This window comes from Lithobates pipiens, unplaced genomic scaffold (genome assembly GCF_037356315.1).
Source record: "Lithobates pipiens isolate NorthernLeopardFrog02 unplaced genomic scaffold, aLitPip1_a1.2 Scaffold_3, whole genome shotgun sequence".
NCBI classification, from domain to species: Eukaryota; Metazoa; Chordata; class Amphibia; order Anura; family Ranidae; genus Lithobates; species Lithobates pipiens.
Window position 1 is genome coordinate 55,692,539 of NW_027507790.1, and position 22,740 is coordinate 55,715,278.

At 42.0% G+C, this 22,740-nt stretch overlaps 1 protein-coding gene across 2 annotated transcripts in view; it reads right to left on the reverse strand.

Moving 5' to 3' along the window:
• The window catches only part of GOLGA3 (golgin A3), a 173,973-nt gene that overhangs the window by 101,436 nt on the left and 49,797 nt on the right, over positions 1-22,740 (reverse strand). For both annotated transcript variants that reach the window (XM_077461724.1, XM_077461723.1), the window contains exon 7: positions 17,157-17,463. In XM_077461724.1, coding sequence (XP_077317850.1) covers positions 17,157-17,463 — 307 coding nt within the window. The remainder of the gene's footprint in view (positions 1-17,156; positions 17,464-22,740) is intronic.

Consider the following 22,740-nt stretch of genomic DNA (forward strand, 5'->3'; position numbering starts at 1 on the left):
AGTTTTCAGGGATCTCCTAAAGGTGGACAGTGTAGGGGCCGATTGGATATACTGGGGCAGGGAGTTCCAGAGGATGGGGAGCCTCTAGAGAAGTCTTGAAGGCGAGCATGGGAGGAGGCAATAAGGGAGCTAGAGAGCAGGAGGTCCTGGGAGGAGCGGAGGGGGACGATTTGGCCAATATCTGCAGATGAGGTTGGTGATGTAGATGGGGCAGTGTTGGGAATGGCCTTGTATGTTATGGTTAGCATTTTGAATTTTACATGGTGGGGTAGGGGGAGCCAGTGAAGGGATTGGCAGAGAGGAGCAGCAGTCACGGATCGTTTAGTGAGTTGCATTAGTCTAGCAGCAGAATTCCTAATAGACGGAAGGGGGGGTTAGCCTGCTTAAGGGTAGGCCATTAAGGAGAGAGTTGCAGTAGTCAAGGCGGGAAATAATCAAGGAGTGAATAAGTTGCTTTGTGGTGTCATTAGTCAAGAAGGGTCGAATTCTGGAGATGTTGCGGAGATTAAGGCGGCAGGATTTAGCCAGTGATTGGATATGGGGGTTGAAGGAGATGTCAGAGTCAAGGATTACACCCAGGACCCTGGCATGTGTGGAGGGACCAATGGTTCTGTTGTTCATATCAATGGTGAAGTCATAGGGGGGTGCCGTGAAGGAGGAAATATAACAAGCTCACATTATATTTTATATATATATATATATATATATATATATATATATATATATATATATATATATATATATATATATATATATATATATATATATATATATATATATATATATATACACACACACACACACACACACAGTGGGGCAAAAAAGTATTTAGTCAGCCACCAATTGTGCAAGTTCTCCCACTTAAAAAGATGAGAGAGGCCTGTAATTGTCATCATGTCATCATGGGTATACCTCAACTATGAGAGCCAAAATGTGGAAACAAATCCAGACCATCACATTGTCTGATTTTTGAAAGAATTTATTTGCAAATTATGGTGGAACATAAGTATTTTGTCAATATCAAAAGTTCATCTCAATACTGTTATATATCCTTTGTTGGCAATGACAGAGGTCAAACATTTTCTCTAAGTCTTCACAAGGTTGTCGCACACTGTTGCTGGTATGTTGACCCATTCCTTCATGCATTTGGTCACCTACAAACAAGCAAGATTTCTGGCTCTCACAGACCTGTATCTTCTTCTTTAAGAGCCTCCTCTGTCCTACACTCATTACCTGTATTAATGGCACCTGTTTGAACTTGTTATCAGTACAAAAGACACCTGTCCACCACCTCAAAATGACACCAGAAACAAAATTATAGACCTGCACCAGGCTGGGAAGACTGAATCTGCAATAGGCAAGCAGCTTGGTGTGAAGAAATCAACTGTGGGAGCAATAATTAGAAAAATGGAAGACATACAAGACCACTGATAACCTCCCTCGATCTGGGGCTCCGTGCAAGATCTCACCCCGTGGAGTCAAAATGATCACTAGAAAGGTGAGCAAAAATCCCAGAACCACACGGGGGGACCTAGTGAATGACCTGCAGAGAGCTGGGACCAACGTAACAAAGGCTACGATCAGTAACATACTACGCTGCCAGGGACTCAGATCCTGCAGTGCCAGGCGTGTCCCTCTGCTTAAGCCAGCACATGTCCGGGCCCGTCTGAGGTTTGCTAGAGAGCATTTGGATGATCCAGAAGAGGATTGGGAGAATGTCATATGGTCAGATGAAACCAAAGTAGAACTGTTTGGTAGAAACACAACTCGTCGTGTTTGGAGGAGAGAGAATGCTGAGTTGCAACCAAAGAACACCATACCTACTGTGAAGCATGGGGGTGGCAACATCATGCTTCGGGTCTTTTTCTCTTCAAAGGGAACAGGACGACTGATCCGTGTACATGAAAGAATGAATGGGGCCATGTATCGTGAGATTTTGGGTGCAAATCTCCTCCCATCAGCAAGGGCATTGAAGATGAAACGTGGATGGGTCTTTCAGCATGACAATGATCCCAAACACACCATCCGGGCAATGAAGGAGTGCTTCGTCAGAAGAATTTCAATGTCCTAGAGTGGCCTAGCCAGGCTCCAGATCTCAACCCCATAGAAAACCTTTGGAGGGAGTTGAAAGTCTGTGTTGCCCAGCAACAGCCCCAAAACATCACTGCTCTAGAGGAGATCTGCATGGAGGAATGGGCCAACATACAAGCAACAGTATGTGACAACCTTGTGAAGACTTACAGAAAACGTTTGACCTCTGTCATTGCCAACAAAGAATATATAACAAAGTATTGAGATGAACTTTTGAGTTCCACCATAATTTGCAAATAAATTCTTTCAAAAAGCAGACAATGTGATTGTCTGGATTTGTTTCCACATTTTGGCTCTCATAGTTGAGGTATACCTATGATGACAATTACAGGCCTCTCATCTTTTTAAGTGGGAGAACTTGCACAATTGGTGGCTGACTAAATACTTTTTTGCCCCACTGTGTGTGTCTGACTGTGTGTGTGTCTGACTGTGTGTGTGTCTGACTGTGTGTGTGTCTGACTGTGTGTGTGTCTGACTGTGTGTGTGTCTGACTGTGTGTGTGTCTGACTGTGTGTGTGTCTGACTGTGTGTGTGTCTGACTGTGTGTGTGTCTGACTGTGTGTGTGTCTGACTGTGTGTGTGTCTGACTGTGTGTGTGTCTGACTGTGTGTGTGTCTGACTGTGTGTGTGTCTGACTGTGTGTGTGTCTGACTGTGTGTGTGTCTGACTGTGTGTGTGTCTGACTGTGTGTGTGACTGTCTGTGTGTGTGACTGTCTGTGTGTGTGACTGTCTGTGTGTGTGTGTGTCTGTGTGTGTGTGTGACTGTGTGTGTGTGTGACTGTGTGTGTGTGTGACTGTGTGTGTGTGTGTGTGACTGTGTGTGTGTGTGTGACTGTGTGTGTGTGTGTGACTGTGTGTGTGTGTGTGACTGTGTGTATTTATATATTATGACGGAACACAATCTCCAATGCAAAAAGATATATTTTAGCGTCAAATGCTGCTCTTCAAGGCATCAAAATAGTTACAATTGATAGTGCTACTACTGTACAGTTGCAAGCATACCATCCTCTTCATCAGGCTTCATGCAATAATCTACTTCTAACCACATACTTTTATACTAACACTACAGGGTGTAGCCTCACATGTATATCACATTAATGCAATCATCCCTAAATCTCAAAAAAGAATCAATTTAACCCATTGTCATCCTCAAACCTCCCCTAAGCATAAAACTAAACTTCATTAGTACATACTCACCATTCATCTAATCATTACGCTTTTCAGATAGAAGGAGAAGTTCAATTCTTATAACAATGGAATGGTAAATCATCATGGAAGGATCAAAAGAAAACAATAAAAGTGGGGGGGGGGGGGGGGGGGGACACAAAACATACATTAATGCAAAACACAATCAGCCAAAGTCCATCTCTGGATACCTTCCATTATTCTGTCCTGTATATTTCAATTCAGCCTGTAAGGAAGCATGAAATTTAACTCTCACAAGTTTATGATAAAATATATAAATCATAATCCCTGTTCATTCCCTCTGGATGCAGGGACCTCAATCCACCATAGTTCTCTTTGTTTCAATTTAAGTATCCTGTCACCCCCTCTCCGATCTCGAAGTACCTCCTCTAGAACCATGAATCTCAAATCTGAAGCACTGTGGCCCTGTTCTAGATGCCTGGAAACTGGCAAACCTGGCTGCTTGTGCTTAATCGTACAGCGGTGCTGGGCAATCCTATCTTTAATTTTTTGTGTGGTCTCATCAATATATACTATATTGCAGGATAAATAAATTGAGGTCCCTGCATCCAGAGGAAATGAACAGGGATTATGATTTATATCTTTTCTTATAAGTTTGTTTTATGCTAGGGGGATGTACGAGGATGGCAATGGGTAAAATTGGTTCCTTTTTAAGATTTACTGATGATGCCATTAATATGATATACCTGTGAGGCTACACCCTATAGTGTTCGTATAAAAGTATGTGGTTAGAAGTACATCATTGCATGAAGCCTGATAAAGAGCATGGTCCGCCTCTCTCCTCATATCTCTACTGACGTCAGCGGGGAATTCTCTTTTTTTGATTTGATATATTTTATCTATATGGATGTGGGTGTGTGCACATAATTTTTGTATACATTCATATAATTAGGAGGTGGTTCGGTTGTTAGGTTTTGGTAGGAGGTTTACATGTGATTTTCCTATTCACTGGGTCAGTTACATGTCTAATCTCTGTTCCTTGATAAGGAATATTGTTGTTTGTGTAGCACTGTATGCTTCCATCTGAGTTCTGTTCTACTCATCGCCTCCTCATTTTCATTTTTCTTTTTTTTCTTCCCCTTGTCCCCCTTTTTTACTACTTTTTGCTTTGCTTTGCCAGTGGCTTTTTGTCTTAATTTTAGGACTCTTGCAGTCACACACATCATGATTCATGTGACATGGTTACTATAATCAATTATTCACTTGTATTTATGTATTAATGATCTTTGGCATATTCTATTTGTACCATGTAATTCTCTCAAGTGGTAACATTTTTGTTGTGGGAATATACTCATATGCTCATATATGTTTTTCCACATATTCTCTTTGATGCCTGTATAATTTTTTTCATCATGTTCTGTGTCATTTGATTCTTATAGACATCGGGAGGCATATATATGTTAATTTTTGGTCATATGCAGCCTAATTTTAGCAATAGGATGAGGGGCGACAAAGAGGTAGGAAAAAATAGGATAATAGAATAGGATAAAAATAAAGATAAATAGGATAAAAATAAAAAAGTAGAATAAAGAAACATTAAAACAATAATATGAAAAAGGAGGGGGGTTCTTTGAGCTGCTTGCACTTACACTTATGCATTGGTAAGAGGTAAAGGTCATTCCCCTCTTCGTTGCATGTGCCAGTGCATGCATTTTTTAATCACATACAAACTTTTATACTGCATGGGGATGTTTTATGTCTATTGTGTTTTTGTCTTTCGTTTTTGTATGTATTGTACATATTTTTATATGTAGAATTCTCTGTGAAGATTTTTTCATTTGTTTAATGACTGATGTGTAATTTGATGCTCACAGGTGTTTTCTATTTGACTAGATTATCTAGTCAAATAGAAATTATTAGCAATCAAGAGGTAATAAATGGTTGACTGGTTTACAGGGCAAACGGATATTTACCTTTATTTTGTAAAAACAGAAAACAAAGCATAAGTGGATACAGATGAACTGCACAGCTAACGTGTTTCACACTGAATATGGTACTTAATCATAGCTAGAGTGCCACACACATACACATATATACACATACATACACACACACACACACACACACCTGTATGTATGTGTGGCACTCTAGCTATGATTAAGGACCATATCCAGTGTGAAACAGGTTAGCTGTGCAGTTGATCTGTATCCACCTGCTTTGAACTCTGTTTTTACAAAATAAAGGTAAATATCCATTTGCTCTGTTAACCAGCCAACCTTTATTACCTCTTGATTGTTTATTCAAATCCACCCACCACCCACCCCGCTAATGAACAAAGCAAATGAACACAAGAAAATGCTTTAAAAAACACCAGACAGACATCAGATGACCATGTTTACCCCTTCAGCTCCTTCTCCTTATAACATGCACTCTCCATATAACATGCACTCTCTCTTGACAGCTGTGTCCTCTATCCTTAACCACTTCCCGACCAGTGCACGCCGATGTACGCAGAATGGCACGGGCAGGCATATTGGCGTACAGGTACGCCCAATCTTAAATGCCACCCTGCCATCACGAGTGCACCGCCGCCTAAAAGATACCTGCAGAAACCTACGTCATCTCAAACCTTCTCTACTCTGCCATTGACAACCTCTACGACAAAATCTCACCCCTATCCTGCACTAACCTAGCCACTTCGGTCTACAACGCCTCACTTCTAGCCTCACTGGTCTCAATGCCCCCCCTCACTACACACAGAATCAGGTCCCGACTCCTTCAACTTTGGCAAACAGATACTAGAAGTCTGAAAAAAACATAGTTGTCCTCACAAGCGCCTGTGGTGCAAGACTAAGGCTCAGAGAGATTTCAACCAGCCTCCAATTCCAGCCTCCTCACTCATTAGCAACTTATCATCCCGTCCCCGTCAACTCTTCTCTGCCTCCAACTTTCTACTTCGTTCTCCCCCCGCCAATTCATTCACTGGAGATCCCCCAGGAGATCACTTCAAAAAGAAGATTCATGGGGGGCGCATGCGCAGCATGGAACGGAGCGCCGCACCTAAGGAGAGCTCCGGCATCCACTGGGCTTTCAGCTACAATCCCGGGGCAATAAACACCGGAAAACGCTCCTTTTTTACACACCCCCGACGACAAGACCTTGTGCATGCCTAATTCGCAGAAGGGGAGACGTGGGAGCCACCAGAAGTCCCGTTCTCTATACCCTCTCAGATCACAGACTCCAGGAAGCATGGCAAAAAATGGCGCTGGCGGCGGACCTCCTTCATCTGCTACCTTCCCTCATACAACAAAGCCTCTGCAACAAGACTCAGTTCCTGCAAACAACAGTGAGTACAATCCACTTTCAAAAGCAGAACTGGATGTTAGCTTAGAGGCTTTATATACTAAATTACACTCCAACTTTCAAGCTGAGATACAAAAATCTACAAACACACTGTCTCAGGAGATAGCAGCCATAGGGATGCGCACAGACCTGTTAGAGAACAAGCATGATGAGCTTGCAATCGCTTTTAATGATCTCTCAAGGGAGCATGAAACACTTTCTTCTGCATTTACAGTTACAGGCACACGTGGAAGATTTGGACAATCGTAACAGAAGAAACAATCTTAGAATTAGAGGCGCTCCAGAATCGATCACAGATTTGATCGTCTATTCTAAACTATTCCAATCCCTGCTTCCTGATCAGGACCCTATCTCCTTTAAATGTGACCGAATTCACCGTGCTCTGAGGGCTAAACCCCCTCCTGACAAACCCCCCCAGAGACATTGTTTTATGTCTCAAAGATTTTCTTATTAAAGAAGAAATAATGCGGGCGGCACGTGGCATCAGGAACATTACATTGGATGGAGTACAACTGCAACTCTTTCCAGACATCTCCCAAGCAATGCTGGACAGACGCAGAAATATGAAGGAGATTACATCTGCTCTCTTCACAGCAAGAATCAGATACAGATGGGGCTTTCCCTTTAAGCTGATAATCCCTCACAATGGCACCACTTATATAGCTACCACCATTACAGAAGGAAGAGACATTCTAACTAAACTGAGCCTCCTAGACCCCCAGCAACATTCCTCGCACCCCAGTTACACCACGTCCTGCTCCAATCTGGAACACCCCAGCTTCAAGGAGAGACGGTCACAGAGCGAGACTTGAAATCGCACAATGGAACTAGTAGACTTCCCTCTCATACATGAAGATTGACCAGATATACTTCCCTTGTATACCATTCTACCTCCAACAAGCAGAATACTCTTTTTTTTTTTTTTTTTTTTTTATCTTGTGTGAATTTTCAGACTTCTCTATTTTTATTTTTTATAATTTTTCCCTTTTTCCCTCTATTTTTTTTTCACTTTTTTTTATATATTCTCCCCCTTTTTTTTTTTTCCTTCTTTCTCTCGAATATTCAGTCCAGCAATACAAAGATTAAAATCCCAGATTTCACAGTGATCAGATTTGTACTCAATACTACATTTATTAGTTGTAACTGATTTCACAAAATGTCACTCATTTATATATGTGCTTTACTGCTAGAGCGTGTGTTTACCCAACGCTGCCATCTTGTGTTTCTTTAGGGGAACTGCAGAACCTTTAGCAGATTTGTTAGAACACAATATGTTTGCTACATTTAAATCAACAAAGGCACCCTTCCACTCACTTTTTTTTCTTATCCTTTCCCTTATTTAGTTTTGTTTAAGTTTTTTTTCATTCAAGCTTACTCTCCGCATATATATATATATATATATATATATATTTATTTATTTTTCTTTCTCATTTTTACTATTTATTCTCTTTTTCCATAGGCAGCACAAAATTACACACCATCTTTAACCACTGTGGCTGCCCTGCCCTATGCCGTCATGATTTACCCCCACTCAGTTACTATGTTCTCCCTACCCATAGGGATTTCTCAACTATTACCCAATTTTGATTCCAAAGTTTTTACAATCAGATATTTTATACTGTTTTGGATGAAACTCACAATCCTCGTTTGTAATTTTCTCACACTGAGTTTTAGACCGGCTGGTCTAAACAAATTTCTCTGTCGGTTGAGGAACCTTTTTTTTCTCAATCCCTTACAATTTTTTTTTTTTTTATTATCATTGTTATTACTCTGGTTATTATTGGACTATTATTTTTGGCAGAACCAAAATTCTACTGAACCATTTCTAATGTTTTCATGTAACTATATACATGGTACATTTTTTTCTACTAAGCTTAGATATGCATAGTTCAAGAGAAAAAGTAATATCTGTTAATTCATTATACACACTAATGTATTCAACCACACTTAATCATTGGAGGTATGATTTTAATGAATACTTTGTATTACCCTTACTTTCTGCTGACTCCCAGACCTGTAAAAAAAATTACAATGACTATCACGTCAGTATCACACAATGTTCAGGGCTTTAACTCCCCGAACAATATAAAAAACTCAATGCAAAAATAGTAATGCTACAAGAAACTCATTTTATGAAAAGACAATCACCCTACTTTTTTCCATAAAACATTTAATCAATCTTTTTACACAACCACCTCCTCCAAGACCAAAGGAGTTGCTATTTTTTTGCATTATTCCTTTCCATTAGAACTTCAACAGGTTTACAAGGATCAAGACAGTAGGTTTATAATCATTAAAGGTACCCTCTCAGGTAGAGACATCACAATTGCTAATATATATGCTCCAAACGATGCCCAATCCACCTTTTTCTTACAATTTTTTAATACACTTCAACAATTCCACTCACCACATATTATTTTAGGTGGGGACTTTAACTCAGTCCCCCAACCCAATCTCGACCACAGCAAACAAAACCCTAACTCTAAATCTTCCTCAAAAACAACCACCTCACATATCAATGATTTACAACTGATCGACTCCTGGAGAGCACTAAATATAGGTGCGCGAGAGTACACCTTCTACTCTCACCCACATGACTCATATTCCCGTATTGACCACATATTGTGTACCCCAATAATCCTAGCTAATGCAAAAGACGCCACTATACTTCCCTGCTCCTGGTCGGATCATCATATTGTCACATTTAGTACCCATTTTATTGGCCTAACCTCTACCCCCTACTCATGGAGACTCAACGAATCTCTACTAACAGATCCCGCCCACCAACATGAAATTGAAATGGAAATAAAAGAATATTTTTCACTAAACTCAACACCAGATATTTCCCCATCTACGCTTTGGCTGGCACACAAAGCAGTTCTAAGAGGTCACCTTATCAAACGAGCTGCCCAAAGTAACAGACTGAAATGGGAAAAAATCCACGCTATCACTAAAGACCTTAACAAATTATACAAAATTCATACAAACACTCATGACCCTGACATCTTTAATGTAATATCCCAAAAACATAATGAACTGGACTCATTACTTACGTTTAAAGCTGAAAAAGTACTTAGATGGTCGAAGGCTAAATTCTTCTTATCCAGCAACAATTACTCCACAATGTTCGCACGAAAGCTTAACCAATCCATCAAACCTACACATGTCTATAAACTTAAAAATAACTCCAATCAAATAATCACCCACCCACAAGAAGTACTCTCCATTTTCAAAAATTTTTACTCAAATTTACTTTCAACCCCGTCCTTGCCAATCCCCCCTACATCACTCTCTTGGTTAGACAACCTTCCCTTTCCTAAACTTACGCAAACACAATTAGATAATATAAAATGCCCCATGCACAGAAGATGAACTACTTCTAATAATCAAATCCCTTAAGAAAAATTCCGCCCCAGGCCCAGACGGATTCTCCTCCTTCTATTACAAACAATATCACCAAATATTAATACCAAATTTAATAAAATTATATAATAATGTTCTAAAAGGGGACCATTTCCCAGAGGAGATGTTACATGCAAATATGTCACTCATCCCAAAACCAAATAAAGACCATACATTACCACAGAACTACAGACCAATCTCAGTAATAAACAATGATCTTAAAATATTCAGTCGAATCTTGGCAAATAGATTAGCATCAATAATCCCCTCCTTAATTTCTCCCTATCAATCAGGCTTCATCCCAGGCAGACAAATCACAGACAATATAAGGTTAGTTACAAATGCTATTCAAGACGCCAATATTAACTCCAAGTCAGTCCTCCTACTCAGTTTGGACATCAAAAAAGTTTCGACAGTGTATCATGGAAGTTTCTAGACATAATTCTAAATAAATATGGCTTTAAAGGGGAATTTACACATGCATTCCATGCACTATACCAGGGCTCGACAAACCCCAGGCGCTAGGTCGCCAATGCGACCAGAAATCGCGACCTGGCGCCTAAGCTGCCACCAGCCCACTCACTATAGATGCCCCAGACATGCAGCAGCATTAACACTGACTGCCGTCGTCCTCCCTCCTTCACACTCTGCAGCACCGCGCTGTGTGTGAAACTGACACGCAATGGAGAGAGGAGGATCGGTCAGCCTGATGTCGGGGTGGGCGGGACCCGGCCGGGGTGGGGGCGGGACCCAGCAAGCTATCAAACACCAGCCAATGGGATCTGGGCGGGCCGCTACGTGTATGTGACCCGCCCCTTTTCTTAAGCAGCCCAATCGTTGGCTGGTGTTTGATAGCTGCTGAGTCCCGCCCACCCCGACATCAGGCTGAAATCTGACATATACACCTCTCTGTTACTTGTCAGTTTCACACCCCGGCAGGGTCCCGCCAGCTCCTCTGTTACATTTCAGTAACAGAGTGCTCCGTGTGAAACCTGCCAGTGCCAATCAGTGCCACCTGCCACCAATCAGTGCCACCTCCAATCAATACCACCTGCAACCAACCAGTGCCACCTGCCAGCGCCAACCAGTGCCAGAACCAACCAGTGCCACCTGCCAGCACCAACCAGTGCCACCTGCCAGCGCCAACCAGTGCCACCACCAATCAATACCACCTGCCACCACCAACCAGTGCCACCTGCCACCAACCAGTGTCACCGCCAATCAGTGCCACCTGCCATTGCCAATCAGTGCCAGTGCCAACCAGTGGCACCTGCCAGTGCCACCACCAATCAGTGCCACCTGCCAGCGGCAACCAGTGCCATCTGCCACCGCCAATCAGTGCCACCTGCTAGTGCCAACCAGTGCCACCGCCAATCAATACCACCTGCAACCACCACCCAGTGCCAATCAGTGCCACCTACCAGTGCCACCTGTCAGTGCCACCTGCCAGTGCCACCGCCAGTCAGTGCCACCTGCCACCGCCAATCAGTGCCACCGCCAACCAGTGCCACCACCTACCAGTGCCACCTGCCAACACCAACCAGTGCCACCGCCAATCAGTGCCATCTGCCAGTGACAACTAGTGCCATCGCCAACCAGGGCCACCTGCCATCACCAACCAGGGCCACCTGCCATCACCAACCAGGGCCACCTGCCAGTGCCAATAGTGCCACTTGCCAGTTCCAAACCAGTGTCACCTGCCAGTTCCAAACCAGTGTCACCTGCCAATGCCAACTAGTGTCACCTGTCGGTGCCATCTGGCAGTTCCACGTACCTTCCAGTGGCAACCAGTGCCACCTGCCAGTGCCAGCCAGTTCCATCTGTTGCCAGCCTTACTCTTTCTGGTCAGCCCATACCCCTGATGTAACAGCGTTTCAATGGAGTTATTGACTGGGTGCTCCATTGTGAGTTAGGGATAGGGGGTGAAAATGAGTGGCCTTACCCCGGGAGCTGGAAAAAAAACTGGTTCCTAACTTTTTTAACTGGCTCCTAAATTCAAAGCAAATTTGTCAACCCCTGCACTATACCATAACCCATCTACCAGAATAAGACTACCAAGTTGTAATTCAGATTTCTTCAATGACGGAAGAGGCACTCGGCAGGGCTGCCCCCTCTCCCCATTACTTTTCGCTCTAGTGATAGAACCCTTAGCAACAGCTATTCTACTAAACCCTGACATTAAAGGCTATACTGCAAACAACAACACATATAAATCAAGTTTGTACGCAGACGACATGATCCTCTTCCTTACACAACCAAATATCGCCCTACCGAACCTGTTACAAAACACTCAACACCTTTGCGTCTTTATCAGGGCTGACAGTAAACGTTTCCAAATCTATAGGTATGCCGATTAATATCCCTCCATCTCAATTAGATTCCCTACGCTCTACATTTGATTTCTCCTGGTCACTAGAATCACTCCCCTACCTGGGCATCTTCCTTACCCCTAACATCAATGATTTATATTCCAAAAATTATATACCTTTAATCAATAAATTAAGATCAACTCTTAAAACGTGGAAATCATTTAAAATTTCATTCTTAGGCAGAATCACAGCAGTTAAAATGACCATTCTACCAAAAATATTATATCTATTTAGAGCACTACCAATCAGACTAAACAAAATAATGATCTCTAGATTTCAGACAGTTATTAATAAATATGTATGGCTAGACTCTCATCCACACTTACCCAGACTGGTATTATATAAACCACAGAGAAATGGAGGATTTGGCCTCCCGGACTTTTGGTTATACCATTTGTCTGCAAGATGGGCTCAAATGGCCCAATGGCATATTTGCAACTCTAAGCCCCTGTACACACGGTCCGAGATTTCGACAACCAAATCTGTCGGATTTTGTCCGTCGGATCTTGTCCGAAACTGTTGCATACACACGGTCGGACTAAGTTGTCGAAAAATCCGATCATTCAGAACGTGATGACGTAATTTCGTTACGATGGGACTACGTTCAGGCTAGTAGCCAATAGCTTTGATGTAGGAATTTGATCTGAGCATGCGTGGCACTTGGTCCGATCAAAATTCTCTACACATGATCGGAGTATGTCCGATCGAACCAGTTGGTCGGGAAATATTTCCAACATGTTGGAAAATTGGGTCCGACGGAATCAGTCCGATGCATACCACACACAGTCGGATTATCCGATGACACGGTCCGATAGGACACATTCCGACGGATTCTCCGACCGTGTGTACAAGGGCTTAGATACCATGGGTCAGATTTGAACAAGAGTCTATCAAGCCATTATCTATCTCAGGCATTCTCTGGGGCAATAATGTCCCAATAAACACCATTGATGCTCTCAACCAAATAGTCTCACACTCATACCAATTATGGAAATTACACAATAAAAAATTAAATCTTATTTCTAGATCTCCACCCCACGCCTCCGTTGTAGGCGATCCAAAATTCCCACAGAACAACAATGATGTGGTTGACTTGTCATGGTGGATCAACCATAATCTGACCTCCCTCACGAATTTTATAGAAAACAATAATTTCTCCTCATTTGCATCTCTTAAATCAAAACATCAAATCCCAAATACAGAATTTTGTGGATACTTGCAGATTAGACATTTATTCAATACGTATTTCCAAACAACAAATCCCCTTCCCCCCTCGTTCTTTGAAAATATCTGTGTTAAAACAAGAAAATCCGGTCTAATCTCAGAAATATATCTTAACCTTCTCAAGAACACTGAAATAACCAAACTCCCATACATGATCAAATGGGAACAGGAAATAAATCTCTCGCTCTCATCTCACGATTGGGACATTTGTATTAGCAATTTACACAAATGTACGAGATCAATCACAGTTAAAGAGACCGCACTAAAATTATTCACCAGATGGTACTATACCCCAGTCAAATTACATTCCATATACCCCACAACACCTCGAACATGCTTTAGAGGCTGTAACTCCCCAGGCTCATTCTCACATATTTTCTGGGACTGTTCCAAAATCACATATATATGGAAACAGTTAGAGAATTTTGCCTCAGTGATCTCAAATAATATAAAACTAACCTTACAGAATTGTCTCTTATATGCCCCTATCTCCTCTCTTTCCACCTATAATATGAGATTGATTCATACAATATGTGTCGCAATTCATTGGTTAATTGCTTTCCATTGGAAATCCCAATCCATCCCTTTGGAACATCTTAAAAACAGAATTAATAACATCAATCTGATGGAAAAGATATTCCATATCACACAGAATACCACACATTTATATAGTAAGAAATGGGATCCCTGGTTTAACCATTCCACCTCCTTTTTTAATCCTCCCTGAAATTTGGTCTCCTATACAGACTGTCCAAGACTTACCGCACGATTGCGGCTCTGGCCCAACACTATGCCAAATTAAGTCACAAACTATGGCAATATATAAGCACAGAATTTTGTACGAGTTTTTTTTTTTTATGGAGATTTTCTATGTTTAACTTGACATCCATTGCATTTATTATGTTATATCTATGCTTACTCTCTGTACTACCTCTATGTACCAAATAAAAATCGTTTGTAAACAAAAAGAAGATTAATACAATTCGTGAGGAGATCTCTACTGTTCCGATACCCTCCACGCATTTACACTTCATGCCCACAGGCACAATCATTACTTCCCTCTTTCAACCCCACCACTATAGACGAGGTTGCTAAACTACTTGCTAATGTCCACCTTACCACCTGCACTCTGGACCCTGTTCCCTCACAAATGCTACATTCACCCTCTGGCTCTATGCTACACTCTCTAGCCCACATCTTCAATCTCTCCCTCTCTTCTGGCATCTTCCCCAACTCTCTAAAACACGCACTTGTCAGACCCATACTTAAAAAGCCCTCACTGGACCCATCTAATCGTAACACCCTACGCCCCATCTCCTTGCTTTTGTTTCCACTTGACCCCCCCTTCTAGATTGTAAAATCTAACAAGCAGGGCCCTCTGATTCCTCCTGTATTCATTTGTATTGTAAGTGTACTGTCTGCCCTCATGCTGAGCAAACAGTTGGTGCTATATAAATCCTGTATAATAATTATAATATTGGAGTGCGGCTATCCAGAATCATTTTGTTTCTAGACTTTAGAGCCAACTTAAAAAAAAAAAAATTTTAAAATAAAAAACACATTTTTCAGGTTTCACTGGCAATCATTGGCTAAGAAAAGAGGAAAGGAAGGACAAAAGAGGGAGCAAGAAAAAAAGCAGATGAATAAATATGGGAGCAAGAGGTGAAGGGAAGGGGAGAAAAGGAAACCAAGGGTAGGGAAAAAAAAAGGGGGGGGGGGGTTGAGGAAGGAGCGGACCAGGGATGGGGGGGGGGGGGGGGGTGAGAGGGACGGACAAGTAAAGGGAAGGAGGTGCATATATACACCTGATAATTAAGGAGGGATAACCCACCTGTTGAGAGACTTTTAAAGATCTATTGGATAAATTGTATACAAAACTCCAAGGTGGGGGGAGCATGGTAGGCAGGATTAGAGAGTGCAGGCAACGAGACCACATATAACGAAGGGGTGTCACGAAAGGTGATAACTAGACTATATAGTCCTAGAACACCAGTAGATAATTATAGTTATTAAGCAACTATACTGAGATTTGTATACAATTATCCAATAGATCTCTAAAGATCTTTCTACAGGTGGGTTATACTTCTTAATTACCAGGTATATATGCACCTCCTTCACCTTACCTGTCCATCCCCCTATCCATTGTCCACTCCTTCCCCACCCCCTCTCTTGGTTTCCTTTCATTTTATCCCCCTTTTCTTCCCCTCTTGCTCCCATTTTGTTGTTCATCTGCTTTTTTCTTGCTCCCTTTTTTGTTTTTCCATCTTCTTTTTTCTTGCTCCCCTTTTGTCCTATCTTTCCTCTTTTCCACCCCCCTAAAACTAGTGGCTCTGCTGCTTGGAAATACAGCTTGGATATGCCAAGTACTGTTACATATGTGAATAAGACCACCGTGAGTCTCATTACATAAAAAAAAAAAAAAAAAAACAATAAAAAAAAATTACCACAAGAATTTGGTTCCATGACAGAAAAACATGAACCACTTGTTGATCTGGCAAAGACATTTTTTGCCCTAGTTTCACATAAAACTCAGACTGATGAAAAGTTTTGTGAAAGCAATGAACAAGTAAGGTGAAGGTGTTTGGTATTTGAGTCAGATGTTTCCAAGAATAACTGATGCCAAAATTAAAGAGGCATTTTGTTGTTCCACAGATCAGTCAACAATACCAAGCAGTTCTCGAAGGTCTGTTAGCACAGGCAGAAAAAAAATCATCTGGAAAGCACAAAAGGATTTCGCTGAGAATTTGCTTAGCCACTACAGAGCAAAACTACATTCAGCTGGTTGACAAACTTCTTACAACAAACAAGACCATGAAGTGCATTTTTCCTTCATTTTCTACATTCTGCAATCAGTGACAAACATGGAGAAAGGTTTTACCAGGATATTGCCACAATGGAACAACTGTATCAGGGAAAAAATAAGCCTACAAAATGGGCAAAAAAAAAAAAAAAACTCGGCTTATACTCGAGTACATACAGTACTTTTTAACTCTGCTGAACTCATGCAGCGTGTCACAAATGTTATGCAATTAAATACATTATAGTCATTAAAAGTTAAATTTCAGATGTCTCAATTTCCAGTCATTCTGAAACTTTGTGTTCATTTTAAATGGGCCTATAATTATCACCAAATGTTTTTCAGGAAGCAAAACTTGTGAAAATAATTGCTGTCCAATGTTTTAGGTTGTCCTCCCTATTCTAAAATAAATAGAAAATAAAAAAACACAGCCTTTGAATTGGTGTGCAATCTATGATGAAATCTAATAGTACAAGGAACTCATAAATCACACCATCAAAATAAAAAAAATAAAAAATTGATTACACTCTCTATTGTACATTAAAACAGAGATCAGATCAGAACAATAATTTAAACAAAGTAAAAGTCAAAAGGGTGACTAAAGATCAATGGATAATAAAATTGCTAAAAAAAATTTTTTTAAACAGCATTTGTTCTTGGAGTTTGATGCACAGTTAACAGTAGTCTCTAGAAAGGAATTGCAGTTAATGTACACATACAGTACCATACTAAGAGCTCTTTAATGTAAGTAAAGTATTATCACCTGTGTTATCCTTTTGAATAATAGCTCTTTGCAACTCTTCCACTTTGCTCATCAACCTTTGATATTGCTCTTCAGCTACCTGCAAATCATTGGTTAAAGAGGCCAGTCCGGTATTCTTTACTTCCAACGAGTTCTGAAGATCTGCCATGGCCCTCTCCAGCTCTAGGCAGGACTTTTTCAGGGTGACAACCTCAGTGCTCAAGGTCTCTTGCCTTTGTTGGCTAGCCAGACTTTGTTCAACCTCAGCTTGAAGCCTGGTGTTCACTGCTGCCAGTTGGGCCTGTAGTTCTGTCTTTTCTTTCAATGCCTGTTTAGAAAAGCACATATGACTTAGCTGGGACTATATTTTAAATGAAACCTGCCAAAATACATACAAATTGCTAATATTAACTTGTTAATATGAACTTGTTTTTGAAGGTATATGCTTTGTGGCTGACATGTGTATCTGTTATTCACTCTTTAGCAAGTCACTAACCAAAAACAAGTACGCTATATTACCAAATGTATTGGGATGCCTGCCTTTAAACGCACATGAACTTTAATGGTATCCCATTCTAAGACCCCCATACACACGATTAGGTTTTCTGCAGATTTTTGTCTTCAGATTCACCAAAACCACATAGTACAAGGGCCTGCCTGATGGCATACAAATTGAAACTCTTAAGGTTTGACCTCATATTATATGGTTTTGGTAAATCTGAAGACAAAAATCTGCAGAATATCTAATAGTGTGTATGGGGCCCTAGACCGCAGAGTTCAATATTGAGTTGGTCCAGCCTTTGCAGCTTTAACTCTTCTCGGGGGGATGAGCGAGTTTGGGGTGGAGGAACTTGACTGGCCTGCACAGAGTCCTGGCCTCAACCCAACAGAACACCTTTGGGATGAATTAGAGCGGAGATTGCAAGCCAGGCCTTCTCGTCCACATCAGTGCCTGACCTCATAAATGTGCTTCTGGAAGAATGGTAAAAACACTCCCATAGACATACTCCTATACCTTGTAGACAGCCTTCCCAGAAGAGTTGAAGCTGCAAAGGGTGGGCCAACTCAATATTGAACCCTACAGACGAAGATGCCAATAAAGTCCACGTGCGTGTTAAGGAAGGCATCACAATACTTTTGGTAATATAGTGTATATGCATATAAAGTTTCCTGACACCTGATATTCATATGCTCTGTCTAACCAATTACTAACCATGCAGCCAGAAGAGGATAAGCATGAGAGCAATTGAGCATAGACCTTCGAAACCAACTCCACAGTGTCAGTTCCATGTTTCTAGCTGCTGTAAAAGAGAAGGATGAAAGCTATGAACTCTAGGAGAAGAGGGGAGGGGGGGTTGTACCCAATTTACAATACCCTACTGGCATGCACAAGAGGTATTCATATGTACAGCACAGCTGAAATAAAAAGCGTGTGTGATCGGACTCTCATCTTACGCTGGGTATGCTGAAAAAACAGCATCTCATCAGTGCTTGCAGCCAATGGCTGATTAGGTGGGGGAAGGGCAGGAGTGGAAATCACTGCACCAGCATCGCTTGTGTTAGTGCGGCGATTCCTGTTTTTTTTTTTTTCCGTTCAACTTACAGTGTGTACCAGGCTTAAAGTGATTGTAAAGTTAATTTTTTTTTTAAACAAACATCTCTATACTTACCAGCTCTGTGTAATGGAATTGCACAGAGTGGCCACGGACCTCCTCTTCTTTTCGTGTCCACTGCCAGCGCTCCTGGCCCTCCGTTTAGTACCCACATAGCAAGCGGCTTCTCATGGGGGCACTTGTGCGTTCTCGCACCCGAGCCCCTTGGTGCATCCATTGACACAGGCAGTGTAACTGCCCAGCCCCCTGCTCCTGCGTCAGTAGCTTTGATTGACAGCACTGGGAGCCAATGGCTCCCGATGCACCAGCAAAGCTGGCAAGACCCAAAAGTGAGGGGAGAGAAGAGCTACAGACGTGCACTGCGCTGGATCAAATGAGGGTTGCAGGTAAGTAAAGGGGAGGGGGGGGTGAGGGGGGATGCTGACGCCTAAACATTTTTACTATAATGCAAGGAATGCATTAAAAAGGCTTTACAACAACTTTAACATGGAGTTCCACTGTTTTGCAAGTTTATTAAGAGTCAGTAGCTACAGAAATTGTAGCTTCTAACTTTTAATAAACAGACACTCACCTGTCCCACTGTCCAGCGATGTGGCGGCCCAAAGCCTCGCTCCTGTCCATGACGCCATCATTACTACTGTGGGCACCCAGCTGTGATAGCTTGCAGCTCCACAGCCAGGAGCGTGCTGCACACTCCTAGTGGACAGGCAATCTTCTGGAACCTGCGACGCGTCCCAGATAAGTGCAGAGAGGGAGGGGCCGCCTAGGGGGAGAGGAGGAGTCAACTAGGCAGCCAAGCGATGGAAGGAGGAAGTGGGACAGGAAGTACCTGTCAAAACCAAAGTATCCATGCCCCCCAAAAAAAACAAATTCATGCCAAAATGTGGCATGTAAGGGGGAGATGAGTGCTTAAAGCAGAAGTTCCACTTTTGGGTGGAACTCTAGACAAGCACAATATGCTTAAGCTGATAACACACAAACAATTTTATTTTCTCATGTCTTTATTGAACGCACCTATTAAACATTCACAGTACTGGAGGAAAAAGTAAATGAACCCTTGGAGTTAATAGCCGGTCAAACCTCATTTGACAGCACTGACTTCAAGCAAATGCTTTCAGTAGGTCTTGATCAGACCTGCACAACAAGGTTCAGGAGGAATTTCGGACCATTCCTCTTTTTCAAAACTTCTTCAGCTCAGACACATTTGTTGGATGTCTGGTGTGAACAGCTCTTGAGGTCATTCTACAGCATCTTTATGGGGTTAAGGTCTGAGCTCTGACTGGGCCACTCCAAAAGGCGCATTTTCTTTTTCTGAAGCTAGTCTGTGGTGGATTTATTTCAATGCTTAGGGTCATTGTCCTGCTGCTTCACCCAAATTCTACTAAGCTTCAGCTGGTTGACAGCCACCCTGACATTATCCTGTAGGATATTTTGGTAAACTTGGGAATTAATTTTCGCCTCGGTTATGGCGAGTGCTCCAAGGCGCTGAGGCAGCTAAGCAAGCCAAAATCATAATGTTCTCTCCACCATACCCCACAGGTGACATGATGTTTTGATATTGGTAAGCTGTACCCTTTTTCCCGCCAAACATAGTGCTCAGTATGCTTCCTGAACAATTCAACTTGTCTTTCATTAGTCCACAAAACATTTTCCCAGTGCTGTTGTGGTTTGCCAAAGTGCTTGTTTTTTGGAGAGCAGCAGATCCTCCGAAGGTGTTCTGCCAAGTATGGTGGACTCATGAACAGTTATGTCTGCCAGTTCCAGCGAGGTCTTCAAGCATTTAGCTGTTACTTGTATTTATTTATAGACAATTTGTCTATCTATTGATGGATGCCTAAACACTTTGCAATTGCTTTGTATTCCTTTCCAGCCTTATGCAAATCAACTATTTCTGATCGGTATGTCTTCAGAGATTTTTTTGGGAGACATGGTTCACATCAGCTGATGTTTCCTATAAACAGCAATCTTAATTGATCTTTATTAATCAAAGGAGACCACACAAACTAATTTCATTAACTGGACTCCAGGTTTGCAAATTAGCTATTGTTGATGTAATTAGTCTTACCTACTTACCTCATTAAGAGAGAGCTATACACTTCAGGAATATATAGATAGAATCCCCCAGGATGGAGTCCGAGATATACTTCGATTAAGGGTGAGAGATGACTTCTGCCTTGATGTAATGGGGGGGGGGGGGGGTTATAATTATAATAAGATAGTTGATTTTGTTGTATTTAGAGTGCATAGTGGTTTTGGAAGAAAATGACTCTATATGTATATTGGATTAGCATATAGACATGCATAATAGGTTATATTTGATGTTGATAACGTGTATGCCTTTCTTCCTCTTAAAACCAATAAAATATTAAATGGGGGAAAAAAAAAAAAAAAAACTTACTTCATAACTAAGCATTCCAGTGAAGCAATGTCAATGCTGGAGACAGCGTCCATCATCACCTGATCTTCCTTCTGGGTTCACAGACTCCGGCTCTGTGACTGGCCAGAGGCACGATGGCATCACTCCCTTGCATACATGCAGGAGCCGTGGGTCATGGCACAGGGCTCTGAAGGAACATCACGGATGGCTGGTCCTTCAGAGTGCATGTGCCAGTGATTGCACTGGCTGCACGTACAGTAAATATTTCCTAACCAGTGCATGTTTAGGAGATATTTACACTACCTATAAGTAAGCCTCATTATAGGCTTACCTATAGGTAAAACTTAAAGAGGAAGTAAACCCTGATGAGTTTACTTCCTCTTTCATTCCCTGCAAAGGCAAAGCATAATGGACTACTATGCATCGCATAGTAGCCCATTATGTGTCACTTACCTGACACAGGAGCCAGCGAAGTCACCGCTGTCCCCTGTAGCTCCGAGCGTCCATCTTCTTGGTGGGTCTCCGTGGGTCTCGCTGCTCCGGCGCTGTGATTCGCCAGAGCAGCAATGACGTCACTCCCGCGCATGGGAGCCGAGGCGCGCGGCATTGCGCCCCATCTTCGTCATCGCCGATGCCACGCTCAGTACGCCTGCGCGCCGCTGTCTACGGCACATGCGCCGTAGGCAGCGGTGCCCGTCTTCGGGCAAATATCTCCTAAACCGTATAGGTTTGGGAGATATTTCTTGGACCTACAGGTAAGCCTTAATCTAGGCTTACCTGTAGGTCAAAGTGGTTTGTAAGGGTTTCCAAACAATTTAAAGATGGATGTTTACTTCCTGTTTAATGGGTGTGTTCAATAAAAACATAATAAAATTTGAATTGTTTGTGTGTTATCAGCCCAAGCACATTGTGTACTCCAATTTTTGTAATTCTCCCCCAGACGGAATTGCCATATTTTCTCTAGGTGGTATCTCTGCCCCACTATTCTACATAAATTTGATCCTAATGTATCAGGCATATGCTGAAGATGCTTGCAGACCATGACACAAATTTGGGGTAAGTGCCCACGTGTCAGCCCCTTTTGGGATAAGATTATACATCTTTATGACAAACTTGTAGGGGACAAATATCCCAATGAACCCCACTTAACGCTCTTATCTATGTTACCAGGATCCTACAAGCAAATCAAAAAGAGCTTAATTTGCCATTTGCTAACACCTGCTCGTTCTATTATTGCTAGATCTTGGCATCAACCGGTGGTCCCCTCTCTAGATGATTGGACCTGTGAAGTGGACAGGATCGAACATATAGAACGGATGGTATCGTGGAATGCTGATAAAAGTGATAAAAGTGAATCCCACACTATTATGTGGACTGCTTGGTTACACTTCCGGTTCTCCTCTGATTTTGATTCTTTTGTATCAGATACAGCTAATGCTGGGCCCTCTCATGAGTAGCTTGATATACTCTCTTCCCCACTTATCTTCTCCCCCCCCCCCCCCTCTCTTTTTTTCCCCCTTCTCCTCTTCTACACCTTCTTTCTTACCTTTATGAGATTATGGTGGACTACTGATTACCTGATATACCATTACCTCGCTTAATTCTCCATGCCTTA